This window comes from Nomascus leucogenys, chromosome 18 (assembly GCF_006542625.1).
Source record: "Nomascus leucogenys isolate Asia chromosome 18, Asia_NLE_v1, whole genome shotgun sequence".
NCBI lineage: Eukaryota > Metazoa > Chordata > Mammalia > Primates > Hylobatidae > Nomascus > Nomascus leucogenys.
In genome coordinates, this window is record NC_044398.1 from 68,942,373 (window position 1) to 68,960,830 (window position 18,458).

At 38.9% G+C, this 18,458-nt stretch overlaps 1 protein-coding gene across 2 annotated transcripts in view; it reads left to right on the forward strand.

Annotated features, from left to right (window-relative positions):
* Positions 1-18,458, forward strand: part of RAB3C (RAB3C, member RAS oncogene family) — a 310,982-nt gene that overhangs the window by 259,067 nt on the left and 33,457 nt on the right. For both annotated transcript variants that reach the window (XM_012497443.2, XM_003265956.4), the window contains exon 4: positions 12,692-12,816. In XM_012497443.2, the coding sequence (XP_012352897.1) occupies positions 12,692-12,816 (125 nt within the window). The remainder of the gene's footprint in view (positions 1-12,691; positions 12,817-18,458) is intronic.

Below are 18,458 nucleotides of genomic sequence, written 5' to 3' on the forward strand. Positions count from 1 at the left end.
ATTACCAAGCATGGTGCCCCCTGACCAGCCTTCACCCCTCAGCCCTTCTGAAAGCCCCCCAGCTCTTCACCCCAGAGACCCCAGCCCCATTCAAGTACCCATGGTCCTCTGCTTCAGTCTAGGCATTTTCCTGACATGGAGGTTCAAGCTCACTTATGAATATTTAAAGACTCATGATTTTTGTTAATCCTTGAAGGCTACCGATTTTCTGAGCCCAACATCATCAACAAATAGTAAGGGAGTCATAAAGAAAATGCTTTGCTCACCTTTCATCTTTCTTTTGTGGCAAGTAAGAAAAAAGAAAAACAAACCCACTTCTCACAAAACCTAGCTGTGACTGTGTGTTCAGGAAAAAAGAAAGAGATGGGGGCTGGTGGGTGCAGGAGGGCAGATGACAAAGGACAGAACCCAAGGTCATAAAAGGGGGTGGAAAGAGTTATATAGCCTATACTCCCACCTCTCCACTTCCCAGAGGTCCAGTCCCTGCTCCTCATTCCTCCCCATCCTATTCCTGGTGCTTGTTGGAAGAGCAGGATCTCAGGCCCCACCCCAGACCTCCTGAATCAGACCATCTAGAGGTGGAGCACAGGAGTAGGTTTTAGCAAACTTTCTAGGTGATTCTAATGCCTGCTAAAGTTGAAAAGCAACACCATATGGTGTAGACACCAGTGTCTTGTGCACGATTGTTTAATAAACAAACACTTGCTAATTTATTTGCAAGGTCTTGATGTGGAGCCAGACTGCAAGCTCCCTCAGAGCAGAGACCATATCTTTCTTCATGCCTGACAATGCATTTGTTGAAGGAAAATAGAATCGGATAGTATTTTGCTTTTGTTTTTGTTTTCCACTTTAACCTTTTCTAATTAAAGGTTTCAAAACAGCAAGGAAAATCACAGTGAGTGTTGTTTAGAGAATGGTTTTGAGATAATATATCAATACCATGTGAATAGTTAATAACATCAGTTTACCAGTAATATTAATACCTTCCAGTCATATAGTGGCTCTGTGGTTTTGAAAACTCTTCCATGAACATTTTTCATTTGATCCTCAAGAAATTTTGGCAGGAAAATGTATAGGTTTCTTTCTTTCCTCTCATAGAAGAGGAAGCAGAAGTTCAGAAAAGCTGAGAAAATAGTCTTGGTTTTCCTAATTAGGTACAAAAACTGGAACCCAGGACTTTGAGCTCCTACTCCATTGGAAAGGTTTGTATTCCAGTTCTGTTATATGTTATCTGAGTGTTTCCAGTACCTTACCCTTATAAGTCTTTATTTTTCAGTTTCTTCATCTGCAAAATGGGGAAAACAATGGTTCCTATTTTAAAGGGTTGTTTTAAGAATTAAATGAAATAATAAAGGTAAAGCACTTAGCATAGGGCCTGGCACAAAGTAAGGGTTTAATAAATGAAGCCACGGTTTTATTACTATTTCTTTATTGTTATATGTCTGAATTTACATATTATACATATAATAATTATATATTTATGATTATTGCACCACACTGACTCCCACTAGAGTGACCAATATTCCATACGTGGGTTAGCAAGGCCGGGGTCTTCCTCATGTCAGAAGGTGTTCCTTGCTAACTTAACAGGACATTTAAGGCCTCCAGTCTGCCTTTCATGCCAGGAGTGTTTCTCACTGCTGCTCCCCAGTGGGTCTTTATGCATGCCGCAGGTTGGGTATCTGCTGTGGTCACAGTGCTTACCACCCTTTCTCATGGACAGGTTGCCTAGTCATTCCAAGCACATGCCTTCCTTAGCCATTGTATTGTTAAGTTGTTATGGTTAATTTATATATATACACACACACATATGGTAGAACCACAGCTTTTATCCAAATATAAAATAAACACATGTCAAAGATATTATTTAACTCTGGACTTAAAGACGGAACAAGTGAGATGTTGCATAGGCTCAAGGGGATATTAGGTGAATGCACACATACAGGCAATCACGAATGCAGAAACGAATTTACCAAGTTACAAAATGGGTTAATACCCATGGAGCGAGAATCAGATGCATTCCACCAGACACAATTTATTGGCATTTCTTTCCATTTGCAAGAACTTGTATTATTATTGGTTTTCTACCATCTACAGAGCTATAAAATAGCTCAAAGATGATGAAAAACAGAGATAACCTGGAAAGGTGTGCTGAACAGGGCCCCCAGTCATCTTTTCTGCCCACTTGGAAGTCTTTCACAATCTTTCCTGACAGTGGGATCTCAAAAGAGTAGTTTAGTGTTGGAGGAAGAGAAGGTATCACTATATCCAGTTTCCTGCCTAGAAAAGAGGCTTCACAGTCCTGGGCTTCAAAAGGCCTGAGTGAGTTTTCTCCTTTGGTTCTTTCTTCTCTTAATACCCTCTTCTCCTTTTCCTGAAGATTTCATCTCAAAGTTCTACAAAATCCACAGACTCATAGTCCCACTCCTTCTCCTTGGAAATCCCAACTCTCCCATAGGACTCCCTTGGTCCTGTCTTAATATCTCACAAACCTTGGTGTTCAGGCTTTGGCTGAATGTCTGTGAAGCTTCTTTTCTCAGCCACCAGGAATACAAAGTGGGAGGAGAAGGTTCTGGTACCTAAGTAGGTACTGGATTCTAAGTTTAGCTTCCCCTTCAGCAAGCCTGATGGCCTTCCCATTAACCTAAGAAGGAAGAATATCTTGCCAAAGATCACTAATTCCCCCAGGACAATATAAATCTTGTCTAATGTGAGAAAAGGATATTTATTTCTAACAACATGACTTTGGCCTTGCCCTGTGAAAGCATAACCCAGGCATTCTTGAGCTGAGGAACGTCTTACCCTTTTCCTAGGTCAGACTTTCATTCCTCTCCCTTTGTTGTCCAGAATGGTAATCCTTGCTTCATCTAGTTACTGTTGTTTTTCTTCCTTGCATAGAAGAAAAGGAATGTCCAGTTGTTTCTACCACACATATGGTTTAAAAAATAGAATTTGACATTTTATAAAATTAGGAGATCAGAAGTTATAAGATGGGCATGATGGAAATAGGTCTAAGTTTAGATTTAGACTAATAAGGGAGAATTGGATGTGGTGCAAGGTAGTTCGAGGACTAGGTGGATGAAAAACACTGCTTCTTGAGCTCTCGAAATACGTTCTCAGTACTGGCTCTCTGCAACAGACTTACCACGGAGAGGTGGATCAAACAGATCCTTCCAGAACATCCAGTTCTGCTTGCTTCCACATGCAGCTGAATTGACACTCCTACATCTATGCAGATTCAAGCATTTTTGGTTTTCCCAGGAGATATATTATTTTCTACTTTAAAAGATAATCAAGCATATGAATTTCTTACCAAGTTCCACATTCAACACAATGTAGGCACTTTCCCTCCTGTGCAAGCAGACAGCACATTGAGGACGAGCATTCCCAGGAGCCTTGGGATATAGACCCACGTTGACCACTAAGTAGTTGAGACATCTCAGGCACTCACATTTGGAGTTTCAGCTTTGTCATCTCCAAAATGAAGGTGCTGGACTGGGGCCCTTCCAAAGCAGCTCTTCCACAATGTCAAGGTGCTAAGTAACTCCTAAGATATCCTCATCCTAACTGTGGGTTCTAGATCAGAAAGGAAAATGTGACTTCTCCAGACTGGGGATGAATAGCCAGTCACGCAGATGTCCTTTGCAGACTGTGATGGGGTGAACACTTGCCTTCCCTTACCGTGGACAGTGTCGGGGTGTAAAAGGTTCTGTGGAAGAAGCTGCCAGCAACACATCCTAAAAGGGATGCATTGGGGCACTGGCATCACATAAGATGGTAATTCTTCTTTTATTTTGTGCTTATTCTGAGTCAGGCTTTTTTTGCCGTATTCAGTCTATCATTTACTCATTCATTCAATCTCTAATTCTTACATTATTGTTTGAGTACCTTCTATGTGCCATATATTTTGCTGAATGCTGGAGACTTAATGATCAACACACAGTTGAGGTCTCTGTCCTCATGGTACCTATAGTCAAGGGGGGATGTGAATAAGTGAAAAAGTTATAGTGAGTGATGTGCAAGGCATATGTGGGCCCGCATGAGTGGCAACTAACCCAGAGGAAGATGGAAGAGAGTAAGAGGGCCTGACACAGAAGCCATAGATGTGTTTTAGACAGATGGTACCTGTGATGGCTATAGGTGATTTCTTGCAAAACTAATGAAGCTTAAGTTTAGTGGTGTTCCCATAAACTGGCTCTTTGAAAAAAGGATGAAATTATTTAATAATCAGTGCTTTTGAGCCATACTGCCAGCTCCAGAACACAGCTAAACTTTGGGCCCCTTACTAAGACAAATCCCCTCTTAGTGTCTTAGTAATTCCCCCAGAGCAGGCTCTGAGACAGGGGTTTGCGCACAAGTAGTTTATGTGGGAAGTGCAAGAAATACCCGTAGTAGGAGGGTAAGTGGGCTGTGAAAGGGAAGACAGCCAATAAAAGATCTGTGTTCAAGCCAGCTACCATTACCAGAGCTTAATCTTTCTTAAAAATTCTGGAATCAGTATGGTAACAACCTGAGGAGAAAGGGAGCAGGGGTATTTATACTCCAACTTCTGTCAGTCATTGGCTCAGGTCTGCTCCTGAGTGTGTTATTTTCCTTTTATATTTTACCTTCCCTGATGGAGGGAGTGACCTTCCATTGCTTTGGTGAAAGCTGTAAAGCAAAGAGATGCAGATACTGACAGTTGGAAGTCAGCCAACAAGCACAGAAGTGGTAAGGCCTGGGAGATATAGATAGTATCTGGTACAAAATATCCCATACTTAATTTTGTATTTGTAATTTGCATTTTACTTAAATTGGGTCCTCAAATTTTTATGAATTTTAGACCTCACAAAACCTGAAACCACCTATAGTGACAGGCCTAACTTGCTGAAAATACAGAATGTATGGGAAAATCAAAGAAATTAAAAAGTCCATATCAGAATTGGAAGGAAGACGGAGGGTAGCAAGAGATGAAACTAGAAGCTAGAAAGTTGAAGCTAGAAGCTAGAAAGGTAAGCCAAGGCCATATGAAGGGTGCTATGTTAAACTGGGCTTTTCTAGATTTGGCTGACGTGTTGGTGTCTGCAGAACTCAGCTGGGTTCCTTGGAGCATCTCATTTCTGGGACAAATTGATAGAGCAACCCCTTTCTGGGATGGGCTCTTCCCAAGATGAAGAATAAGAACCCAAGAGGGCTGATGGAAGCTCACCATGCCTCTGATGTCTGTTAATCACAGTGGCACAGGTCAAATCTCCTTATATTCCATTGGCCAGATCCAAAGTTAGTAGGGCAAGGCAATATAGTACACCTACAGGGAAGGAAATAATGACTAAGTAAGAACTGTAATACAACCTACTACTGGATTTTCACCAAAATGTTAATAGTGGAGATAGTGAGATTTCCGATCATTTTTCCTTTAGCATTTCACTATTGTTAGAATTTGTAATAAGAATGTAGCAATTGCACCAAAAAATATGAACCTATTCTTCTAAATAATAAAAGATTATATCAAATATTGAAGAGCATTTTTAAGGAATATCTTTTTAAATTTTTCCTTTTTTAATGTGTTATTTATAAATGAGTTAATATACATATAAAAGGCCTACCCCTTCAACTTCCTAAAACTACCTATTAGCATTTATAGCATGTGTAACTAATAAGACTTTATTATGTTCCTATTTCTGGTTTCTTAGTATTACTCTCATTAATTTTTTTTTATTTTGTTTATGTCTTTGTAAATCACCTGCAAGCACTTTGTGGTGTTAGCTAGGAAACAAATAAATAGATTATTTAGAAACTAGAAAGAAAAGTAGTTGGAGGGAATCATCCCAGTAATACTCAGCCCTGATAGCATATACAAATCACCTGGAGATTTCTTTTTAATACCTCTGATGAAGACTCTAGAGGTTCTAATTTAATGTTTCTGAATTGGGCTAATTTTTAAAAGCTCTCTGAAGGTTGAGAAAAATTGAATAAATAAATGATTAAATTAAGTGAAAAAAATAACAAAAGGGCCAATTGTATGTGAAGAGCAAAAGCAGGTTGGGAAGTTTCTTTACAAACTTGAAGTAGGCTGTGATACTAAAAAGCCAAAGCTCCCAAATATTAAAAAGAATAAGGGAAATGGATGCAGTAGAGCAATATTAGCTTCCAGAATTAGAAAGGGCCTGCTATTAAGATCTGTTTGAGCTTCACTGGGTGAGGAAGAGTGAGTCATATTCTCTGTGATACCTCATATTCCCACATACATCCCAGATCAGACCCTAATCGACAATTGTTTCTGTGGGTCACTGAGGTGCATTTTGTGGACTGTTTTTCAGAACATTGTGATTAAGCAAAAGTCTGTCATTCTCCATGAGAAGAGGCTGAACTCATAGGCGATTACTTATACACCCAGAACAGGAGAGAAGAAATACTAGAAATATTGTAGAAATGTGGTTTGTTCACTTGTTTATAGCTCTTCAGACTTAAATTATTCTGTGCAGAGTTCAGTTGTTTATGTATGAAACATCATGATATCAAAAGCCCTTTTATCTTGATGTCTCATCCCAGCTTTTTTGAGACTCCACTTTAATATTTGATAAGAACTGAAATGGGGATAAATTATGCTTTCCTCCTCTCTCTCTTTTACGTTTATACATAAATGTTGAGAGAAAGCTTGAGGTATTTGTTTTGTTTTGTTTTAGCTAAATGGCAAATAAATAACAGGCTTTTTAGTAACTATGATTTGGTACTGGTAAGGTCTGAGTTAACTGCCATTTGCAGAGTAACCATGGTGACCAGCATATGGCTTCTGATTCCATTAATCTTGTTGAGATTAACAGGAAATCCCAAAGGATCTTTTGCAGTGATTCAGAAATAAATCATCTTTTCACATGTATAGTGTTTGGTGACAGCCACTCGCTTTCAGTGTGTGTCTCTACCCAACAAAGAAATAAGACAGTCTCTCTAATGAGATGATGGGAAATGCGTCCCTCAAATAAGAAATTTCACAGAATACATCCAATGGTGAAAAGGTAAATACATATAAATACCATGTGAAAGGAGGATTTATTCAACAAACATGTGTCATACCCCTGATAGACACATAAGTGGAAGGTCATTTACTCCCCTTATGTGTCTGTAAAGTTAGAAATTTATTTGTATAGAACCTCAGCCTGGAGATATGGACTGGAAACAAAATTTGAGACTCTTTAATGAAAAAAATCCAATTATTATTTCACTTATAGGAATTAGAAATGATGAATTAAGCTGGATTTGGGAAGAGGAGCAGCTGGCTGCCCAAGAGGAGACTAATAATGTGTTCTATGTGTAACGAGATGTTGCAACTTAAAAAGTACAGTGTGGCCCTACCTAAAACCATATTTGGCCTACAACAGCCCCAGAGCATGTAAAATAATAGCCTCATTTTACAGATGAAGATACTGAACTAAACAATTCAGAGTGACTTCCCCATACTCACTAAGTATTAGAGCTTTCTCAAACTGGCGGAATAAATTGTTGAGTCTGAGTTGGAAGGGATGGGAACTGAATTACTATCCCAACATTCTTCTGATGCTAATTCCTATTACAGTGTAGACAAAATATGCACAACTCTGGGTCTTTCTCAACTCATGGAGTTTATACTTCCTCATCTCTAAGTTTTCCTTGGTTAAAGGAATACTCTGAGCTCTTATTTCAACCTAGATCTTCCTACATAAAAGAAATATCAAGAACACAATAGCATTTTACGAATTCTAAGATGCACAGTTTTTCTTACTTACCCATCTATGGCTGGGCACGGTGGCTTGCGCCTGTAATCCCAGCACTTTGGGAGGCCGAGGCAGGCAGATCACTTAAGGTCAGGAGTTCAAGACCAGCCTAGCCAACATGGTGAAATCCTGTCTCTACTTTAAAAAAATACAAAAATTAGCTGGGTGTTGTGGCGCGTGCCTGTAATCCTACCTACTGGGGAGGCTGCGGCATGAGAATCGCTTGAAACTGGAAGGCGAAGGTTGCAGTGAACCACTGCACTCCAACGTGGGCAACACAGCAAGACTCCGTCTCAAAAAAAAAAATCTGTGACATTGAAATATGCCTTTTCATCAATGGCTTCTTATGATCACTATGCAGCAATACCAAATGTAGATTTCATTGCTCGTACATGCACTAACTTGATCATAGCTGCTTATATTGCCAAAGTCATACAGTTATTGGTACATGGATAGAAAGTTATTGTGTATGCAGAAAGAGGTATAAATTTCATTTTAGTGACATGAATACTCATTTTGGAGTAATGACCATCATTTTACATTTTCTTGCAAAGCAACAACATAGTGTTCTACAGGACCTAAGAAGGGAAGATATAAACAGATCTTGTATGTTAATCTACCATGCACTAAGCACAGAAACTTAAAAAAAAAAAAAAAAAAGCTAAATCTTTCAGAATACATGAAAGGAATTTCAAAGCAACAAGAAGCTGACATAATTTAATTTGCTACATCCTTTTGTTCTTGGCCATTGTAAAATAGTTTTGATCTTATCATTTATGTTAGGTTTTATGATAGGTGGTAATTCACAAATCAGCCAGCATGGTATTGATCTCCTCTTGCTGATGGTGGGACTGTGCCTAAAGCTCCCTTCCCTGCTCTGCTGATGCAGAACAACATCAGGAAGTCCAAGTAGTCAAAACCAAAGCCAAACATTGAATATTTGCAACCCCAATTTCAATCATAAAATTAACCAACTCTAATGGCGTATCAGTCTTTTGTTCATCTTAGCACAAATGCTCTGGACCACAATTTTTATTTCATTAAAAAGAAAACTGGTCTCCTTTGGCTCTCTAATCGTTCAAAATAACGATTCTTTGTAATTCCCTAGTAATTGTAGAAAATATTCATTTTACATTATTTCCCTGACAATTTAGAACATTTGAGGTTACATTGAAATATTTCTTATATAAGAGCAAATGAAGAGGATGGATCTCATATAATCATGGCCAAATAAGTATATTCTTCTTGGTCATATATTTTTATAAATCATTGAGGAGCAGGGAATGTTGTATATGCATAAATGTATAACCTATTACAGCAGCCTGAGACCCCATGGGTTATTACTATGTCAGCAGAACTGAGATACTCAGATGTGTTTAGTGGTAGAAGCAAGCATTCCATTAATTTGGTTAAGGGACATGAATCAGCTAGTAGGTTGTGAGTTACGCACCTTCCTGACCTTCACAAAAGGACACCCGGACTTGGGTTTATACAGTCAGGGGTGCAGTAGGATGTACTGGCCCAGGTCAGAAGAGTGCCAAATTTCCTCAAGCACTCATTTGTCCTCAGGAAACTCGGAAGCTGGGTCATTAACACCCTGGCCCCAGCTCCTTCCTTACACAACTGTGACACTCTATGGTGAACCCCTTGTCACTAATCTTACTCTGGGTTTCTGATTTCTAGCTTTACTAGAATTAAAAGGATTAGAACTTTTTCTGTTAACATAAGTGCTCTCTACCCAGGGCCTTTCCAAGCCCCTGGCTTACAAGACCCATAGGAACAAAGAGATCATTTCTTTTAATTACATAAAGAAATCTGATCAGATGTGAGATCCTTTAAAAGAAACTTTTGACTTCGTTTGTAAAAATATATTAGCATTTGTTACTTAAAGTGTTTCCAAGAGTGGAATTTATTTTACACCCTAATTCATTATGAATGCACCATTTTTCATATTCTCCATACACAAGATTAAGTGAGGAAAAAGTATAGAGTTTAGAAGTTCTGTCTTTATTTCTCCAGTCCTGCCAAATCTCACTGTTGCTAAGGGAATGTATTATCAACTTAGGTATCAGAATTAGAAAGGTCATATTGTTCTGATAAAATATGCTGTGACTCTGAGATGTCCAGGTGGAATCAAGGATATATTTCCCCAGATAATTTAATCTCATTTGAAAACTTAGATGTACTTGGTTCAGGGAAATATGCTGAAATAAAACCCTATCTGCCTCTTCACTCTTTCCTTTCTTCTCAGGAAGGAGAAACAGTGATCATAGCTCATTGAAAACTCTCCTGCTGTAAAAAGCTCTAATATTTGCTTTTTATTCCCTCTTCAAGTTGAGAACAGTTCATTGCCATTTTCTATTCAATAATCCTTCACTTGACTATTGTTTGTAACACCATTCCCAAGCTTTACTTTTTGACATGTTACAAATCTGGTTTTTTTCAAACTTTAATCATTTGTTTACGTTTCAACATTTTAATATTTCTCTCCTGACCACCACCAGGCAATATGTCTTTCCCACCTATCTTAGACTGTTCTCAAATAAAAATGTGGCTGATATAAAGGGAGAATTAAAAAACCTAGCTTCCTCTCAGCTTCCTCTAGATAACAATAAATGCACTAGAACTTCAGTTTTTGAACTTTTAATGAGTATTATGGAAACATGTTTTAAAGCACAGGCTTGAGAGCCATACTGCCAGCATGTGACTCCCACATTTGCCACTTTACTGGCTGAGTGATCTTGGGCAATTAACTGTAAAATGGGCATAATAATATTCTCCTGAAGTTATTCTAAGGATTAAATTAATGCAACAGATATTGATATTAAGTGTTTAGAAAAATACCTGCGCTTTTTCTCTGCCTGGCATTGCTGGGCCTGCAGGTCTGTGTCAAGCCATGGATGAGGGTCTTTGTTCTGCAGAATGGGGTTCGTTAAAGTTGTTAAGAATAAGGCCTATTTAAGAGATACCAAGTGAAATTTAGGAAATGACAAGAGGGTAGAACTGATTACTATACTCAGAGACACTCCATGATACAGGATAAAAATAAATACAACACACTCAAATACAGGGTGATAGTCTGTGTAACAAACAGAGATATAATTTGTCAGATCACTTATGCCCATATAGAAGGGGATATGGTAGTCTGCGCAGCATATGTACATGGTACATGAACTACCAAAATAAGGTGTGAAGGTTGGCCTGACAAATTATGCCTTAGCACATTATACTGGCCTGCCGCTGTCCCACAGGCTTCTCAGTAGGTTTGGCATGGAGAGGATCTATGAAGGCCAAGTGGAGAGGACTGGAGATTAATGCGATGTGGAAAGCATTGATGGTCAGCCTGGTGCCTTCACCTGCTATTTGGATGTAGGCCTTGCCAGAACCATCACTGGCAATAAAGTTTTTGGGGCCTTGAAGGGAGCTATTGATGAAGGCTGTTCTGTCCCTCATAGTACCAGATGATTCCCTGCTTGTGATTCTGAAAGCAAGGAATTTAATGCAGAAGTACATGGGAAACACATCATGGGTCAGAATGACGTAGATTACATGCATTACCTAATGGAAGCAGATGAAGATGCTTACAAGAAATGGTTCTTTCCATTCATAAAGAACAGCGTAACTTCAGACCTGATGGAGGAGATATACAATAAAGCTCATATTGGCTGGGCACGGTCGCTCACAGTCCCAGCACTTTGGGAGGCTGAGGTGGGTGGATTGCTTGAGCCCAGGAGTTCGAGACCAGCCTGGACAACCTGGCAAAACACTGTTTCTGCAAAAAAAAATTTATAAAAATTACCCAGGCACGGTGGTGTGTACCTGTTGTTCCAGCTACTCAGGGGGCTGAGGCGGGAGGATCGCTTGAGCCCAGGAGGTTGAGGCTGCAGTGAGCCAAGATCATGCCACTGCACTCCAGCCTGGGTGACAGAGCGAGACCTTGTCTCAAATAAATAAATTAATAAAACAAAAAATCTCATGTTGCTATACAAGAGAATCCAAACTATGAGAAGCCCAAGAAAGAAGATAAAAACAACAGGTGGAAACATCCCCAAATGTCCCATGCCCAGAAGAAAGATCAGGTAGCTCAAAAGAAGGGAAGCTTCCTCAGAGCTCAGGAGCGGGCTCTGAGAGTTAAAACAATGTTCTAGGTTGATTTTTCAGATAAAAACAATAAACTTATTGGCTAAGCAGGTTTAAAAAAAAATACCCTGCAGAAGCAAACTATTACATTTATTATCTAAGTTCCAAAATCAAAAGTTGGTTATTTGTGTCATGAATCATACTGGAGGCTTATTCTAAATTCTAAATATCCTGTTTATAGCAACTTAAAATGCCAGCTCATTGTATTATAATTTTGACATTGATCAACCTGACATTTTTCTCTTATAAAGGTAAGGCATGAACATATTAGCTCTCATGATTCTTTTTTTTTTAAATTATCACTTCTCCCAGATTTCCTAAGCCCCATTGCTTTAGCTCTTTAAGTTGTTACTGTGATAAGGGAAAATACTCTTTTTGTGTGATGGGCTGTAGATAGGTTGGGCAGCCATCTCAGTTTGCCTGAAACGGAGGGGTTTCTCAGGACATGGGACTGTTACTGCTTAAACTGGGAAAGTCTTGGGGAAACCAGGATGGTTGGCTATCATACTGTAAAGGTATTACATAAGGTGAGATAAAAGAGGAAAGGAAGAATCAGTAGTAGTATTAATCTCATTAAATACAAAAGAATTATTAGTACACCACTGTTCCCTTGATTTTTGACTCATGCAATCTCTGATGAGTATCTGAAGGGTAAAATTGCACTGAACTAATTAACTCTAAATGTCAGGCATTTGGACTTCGTGGTTTTTTTTTTTTTTTCCTTTTGCTACCATCATCATCTGTGGAATGTATTTCTTCTCCTTCATTTTATGCTGTTCTGCTTTCCTCTGATTATGTCATGCTTCTTCTTTTTCTTTTAGGTCAACTCAAATCAAAACATACTCTTGGGACAATGCCCAGGTTATTCTGGTTGGGAACAAGTGTGACATGGAAGACGAGCGGGTCATCTCAACTGAGCGAGGTCAACATTTAGGAGAACAGCTCGGTAAGAAACAAATTAATAAGTTAAAAAGAAAGATAATTTGCTTATTATATGTAACTCTGTACGGAGTCCGAGCTAATTGTCAGGGTGGAGTTAATGAAATGTTTGTCAATCTAACAGTGGAAAGCAACATCATCCTCCCTAAGTGGACAATATATTTTCTCCCACTTACTATGGCATCATGAGAGCTCAAGTGCAATTACAGAAGCAAAAATGATACTCAGAATTTTGGTCTTAGTACAAGGTATTTAAATTCTTATTCCATGAGAAACACAGGTTATGTCTTGTCCGTTATTTTTGTTTTTTTGTTCTCCATACTCTATTTTGCATTCAGTGAGCTCTTTATTTTATTGTGTGATTATTGTTCTCAAGTTTCCATTGGAGGAGGATAATGGCACAGAATAGGTCACATCCTAGATTCTGATTCTAGTGACATCACTGATAAGCCATGTTACTGTTACAAATCCCTTTGAGACTTAGTCACCCCATCTCTCCAGAATGAGTATCACAGCCCGTGCCTATTTAACCAAGTCCTTGTAGATAAGATCAAATGAGATAATAGATATGAGAAAGTTTCAGAAATGGCAAAGCCATTTCAAACACAAAACATTGTATCTAAAGAGAAAAATGCTGGAGTGAGTAGGGTAGAGATTTAATACAAAGGAGGCATTGATGATTGATAATTGATTGATTGAGTCAAGAAATTTTTACTGGGTACTAGTTGTATGCTTTATATTATGCCAAAAATCATGGGGCATACAAAAAAGTAATTCACAGTCCCTAGGCTCAAGTTGCTCCCAATCGAGTGGACACTGAAGACTGGAGATATACACAAGGAAGCAGAAATACAAGTCAACAAAAACAGGTCAATGAGGAGATAAGCTGCAAGGCAGATGCCAACAGGAAAGAAACAGGCAGAGGGAGGCAGACAAAGGAAGGGGAAAAACATTGCCGGAAGGAGACGTAGGAGTGGAGTGTGATCGGAGGAAGATAAAGTGCAATGCAGAGAGGGCCCCTGGGGAGATCAGGTGTGGAAATGAATACACCAAGAGGAAGAGATGAGTGATGAGGGGAGATGGAGATCATATGGGTGAAATGGCAAGATACAGCTTAAATGGTCTCTAAAGGAGAGTAGAATTTGCAACTACAAAGGAGATAAGGCATTATGAGTAAAGAGCACAGTGATGCATGGACATTGAGATGAGCATAAGGTGAGAGGATAGTGAATAGAAAAGTGAGAACCTAGCATAAAGTTGCAGAATTGAGTTGTGGATTTGGGGAACAACTCCAGTCCTAGAGGTGAAGGAGTTGGAATTCTTTTTGTTTTTTGTTTGTTTTTGGTAGACCACTGAGAATATTGAGGCATTCTTAACAAAGAAGAGTTTGACTTTTAACCTTTTTGGCCAAGACCTGCAGTAAGAAATACTTTCAATTTAGCATCCCAATACATACATATATAAAACTTTTGTAAAACAAAAGTTTTACAAAACACATTTTAACTTTACTTGATGAGATTCACTCTGTTTTCTGTCTTATTTTTCTTTCTTCTTTTTTCTTAAATGGCCGTCCCAACCCACTAAGTTGATCCCCAGAAACAGTAATGTGTCTCAATCTATAATTTGAAAAACACTGTTATAAAGGGGATGATTTGGGATTAACCTGCTGGTGTTGTGCAACATGAGTCAGAAAAGCAAAGTCCCTCTCATTGGGTCACTCTTCCTCTTGATCATCTCATAACTAAACTAAATACACTTCACTCTGAAAGTTTGACCATTTCTCATGAGCTTAATAAGTTCCTTAGACTAAAATCTATCCCTAGATGGCCACAAGAACCCTTCCACCAAATATTCTTAGAGCCACCCAGGAGAAAGTTACATGGCTGGTGTACGGTCTCCTGTGGTGGCTTTTGAAGTTATCATCTCTGCCACAGGGCCTCTTCCCACTCTACCGATTAAACAATATGAAGAGTCTGAAAAAATGATAATTTTTTTCTTAATCCTCTTAGGACCTTGGAAAGATAAGAATGGAAAATAATAGATCCCCAAAGAAAGAGAGGGAGGAAACCTGGGAGAGGGTTGGCAGGTTGGCTTCCCAAGACGGTCTCTTCCCTGTCTTCCTGTGTTTTCTTAACTAGCTGAGCACATGCCAGGATGGGGAAGAAACTGCTACACAGATGTAGGCTGTCTCTATGAATAAAAATGAAAACTGTTTGGTTCAAAAAAAATACATGTATCTCCAAGCCAAGAATTGTTTAATGTCATTGATACATAGGAGGCAGGCAACTGGCTAAATTTTTTAACACTCTAATAAATTACTTGGATATTGAGAAGACCAGGTGGTGAAAAGGGATGTTGGGATGATGGAAATGCATCAAGAGGGTGAGTTTCCCACTGCTCCATTGACTGGCACACACACAAACCCTTTCCATTCAGTATACAGATGTAGCAAAGTTCCTGAAATTGTGAAGCAGAATGTTTTATGTTCCTGTTCAAGTTCTTCCAGTGGTTTCTAATTGATTTTTTGCTCTCTATTCAATAAAACCCAGCTGTTGTCATAGCAACCAACACATGTGCATTCTTGGAGAGTCATTTACCTCGTTTAATGTGGCTTGCTCTCCTCATGGCTACACATGCTTCTACAAATGATCATGAGGGACCATTTGTATTTTTTAAAAAATGCTCTCACAATTTAAATTTAAAGATTTTAAAGGTCTTTGCTTTGTTTTTTAATTACTTGTACATTTTATTCTTCAGAATACCATCACATACACACAAAGGTTCCACACTGTTTTTTAAATGTCATTACCACATCTTGGCAGATGGCTCAAAATAACTGCTTTATCGATCTGGTTGCAATTAATTCTCCATTGTGGATTGTTTTATCTGTACAACATTTGCTCATCCTAATGAGGGTCCTTGATGGAGCTAAGTTGTAATGGAGCTCTTTAAAAATTATTGTATGGCAGCTGTCGGTCCCAATCCAGTTTAGTTCACCAAGCATTTATTAAGTGGTTACAATATGCCAGTTACTGGGAATGCAATGACAAATAACCCTACCTTCTAGGAGCAAACATTGTAGTGCCTGAGATAGACTACACAGACAAAGAATATTTTTCTGGCTTCCCCGTTCTCAGCCATTTTGTTTCATTTGATCCTTTGAGCACCCCTCCTTACTGAATGCTGCTTCGTCAGCATTTATGACGTGGTGCTCTCTGTTCGTCTCCTCCCTCTCCAGGCTTTGCATTTAGTTTCCTTGGTAGACTACTCCTCCTTTATCTGTCTCCTGCTCTCTGGCTTTCTAACCTCAGTCCACCATTCCTCTCTCTCTACACCCTCCCTTGGATGTTTCCATCCACTCCAAGGTTTTAACTCCACCTCCAGACTAATGACTGCCAAATCATGTCCCAGGCCTGACCTCACGCTGGCGCTTCAGGCGCCAACATCCACCTGCCAGCTGTGCATATTCAGTACTTCTGATTTAGAGTAGTGGTCTAATCATCTGCCGCTGAATTGGCTGGGGTTCTTTTTCAACTGCACATTCATCAACCCAACTCAGACCTGCTGCATCAGAGTTTTTGAAGTTGAAGGCTAGAATCTACATTTTTAACAAACATTTTTGTGGCTTTTATACGACTAAATTTCTAGAACACTGGCTTTTGTGGGAAGCGAGTATTTGGAGAGGGTAAGGAATTGCTGCCAGAGCTGAACATTACCCTATAGCTGGTGTTATTTTCCCATGCTTTTTTTTTTTTTTTTTTTTTTTTGATGGAGTCTTGTTCTGTCACCCAGGCTGGAGTGAGGTGGCGTGATCTCGGCTCACTGCAACCTCCGCCTCCTGGGTTCAACCGATTCTCCTGACTCAGCCTCCCAAGTAGCTGGGACTACTGGTGCGTGCCACCATGCCCGGCTAATTTTTTGTATTTTTAGTAGAGACGGGCTTTCACCGTGTTAGCCAGGATGGGCTCAATCTCCTAACCCTGTGATCTGCCTGCCTCTGCCTCCCAAAGTGCTGAGATTACAGGTGTGAGCCATCGCACCTGGCCTCCATGCATGTTTTAACAGTTAGTCTATATGTATGTACCTATAACAATATACAAGAATGTTTTTAAATTCTATATTAAATTTATACTATGCTACTTATATATGTACAATCTCATAATTTAAGTTTTAAATGTACAACTACCGTGTTAAATGACAAAAAAAAATTTGGAGATACAATTAAAGATAGATTTTCCTAAAATAGAAGTAATTTATCTGGAAATAAGAACAAAGAAATTTATAGAGGAGAATGGATTTGTATTGCCTTGAAACCACGGGTGAAAGAATACTTGAACAATTATTATAAGCTCAGAAAGGGCAGAAAATGCAGAAACTCCTGTTTTCCAAAAATGTAGTCAGAGAACCAAAGACTGCAAGCAACTAAAATTGCTTCTGGGGAGAAGTCATTATTAATAATCTGTAAGGAGCCAATTTTAAAGTGTTTTTAATTTGCATTAATATTTCTTCCTAAAACAAGTAACAGATAATATTCCCAATTCTCTCCATTCAAACAATTATCGTAATAACCTCTGAACATATGTATTACCAAATTCCAGATTCATCCCCTGTACCCTTCCCCCTTGTCCAGCACAGAACCCCATGAGAATTTCTGAAAGTACAAAATATTCTTATATTTTGCCATTTTACCAAGCTCTGTAATTTGTCTTCCCTTCTTTTCCCATTTAATGGCTCTTTTGATTATTTACCTGACAAATATCTATAATAATACTGCGGAGTCATAAAACGTGTATCTTCCCTCTCACGGAGCTTAAAGTGTGGACCATGTATCAGAAATAGACTCAAATATTATGAACACGTAAACAGGGCTGAGTGTAACTCAGAGGATAAAGGAAGGGCATGAAGTTCTATGAATGGGTAGTTACTTCTCTTTTTGGAAAATGAAGAACGACAAAAAGACACATTCTATGTCTATATACTCTGAAACATATTGATTTGATAAATACTGGCTTAATTAAACAATTTCTTCAAGGAAATAGTCTCTTGAAGTAGAAAGAAATAAATTTAAGACAAATGAAAAAGGATATTCTTTCACCTAACAAAGAATATACTAATGGAACCAATTATCTCTTAAAGTGGAAGGTAGTGCAGGCAGGACATATAATTACTTCCCAAAAGGTCTAGATAAATCAATGCAGGCAGATCCACCATGGCTAATGGGGGGAGTTTGCATTCTGTGGGATATTTCTGTGTCACCAAGCATAAGAGTTTGGGTGTATTGACCATGCTACATCATATGTTGTGGTACCAATCTCAGAGACAAGATGACTGAAGTGACTGAAACATTATAACCTAGCCAGAAAAGTCTACCTCCTTGGATTTTAAGAACCATGCTCTTGGTTTCTACTGAGCCTGAATGACCCCAGCATGCCTGATTTGGGAACTCTAAGATTCTCTGATTCACTCCTATGAACCTTTCAGTTTAAATCACCCTTGTCTCTCACTGCCAACCCAGGTAAGGGAGAGAAAGGCATTGACTGCACTGTGAAATCATATAGTGGTGGAAGCCATGAACTTGGATCCATGTGCTCTGGCCATAAGCAACCAATTTCTATTTATACAATTTCCACCAGGAAAAATTGTAATAGC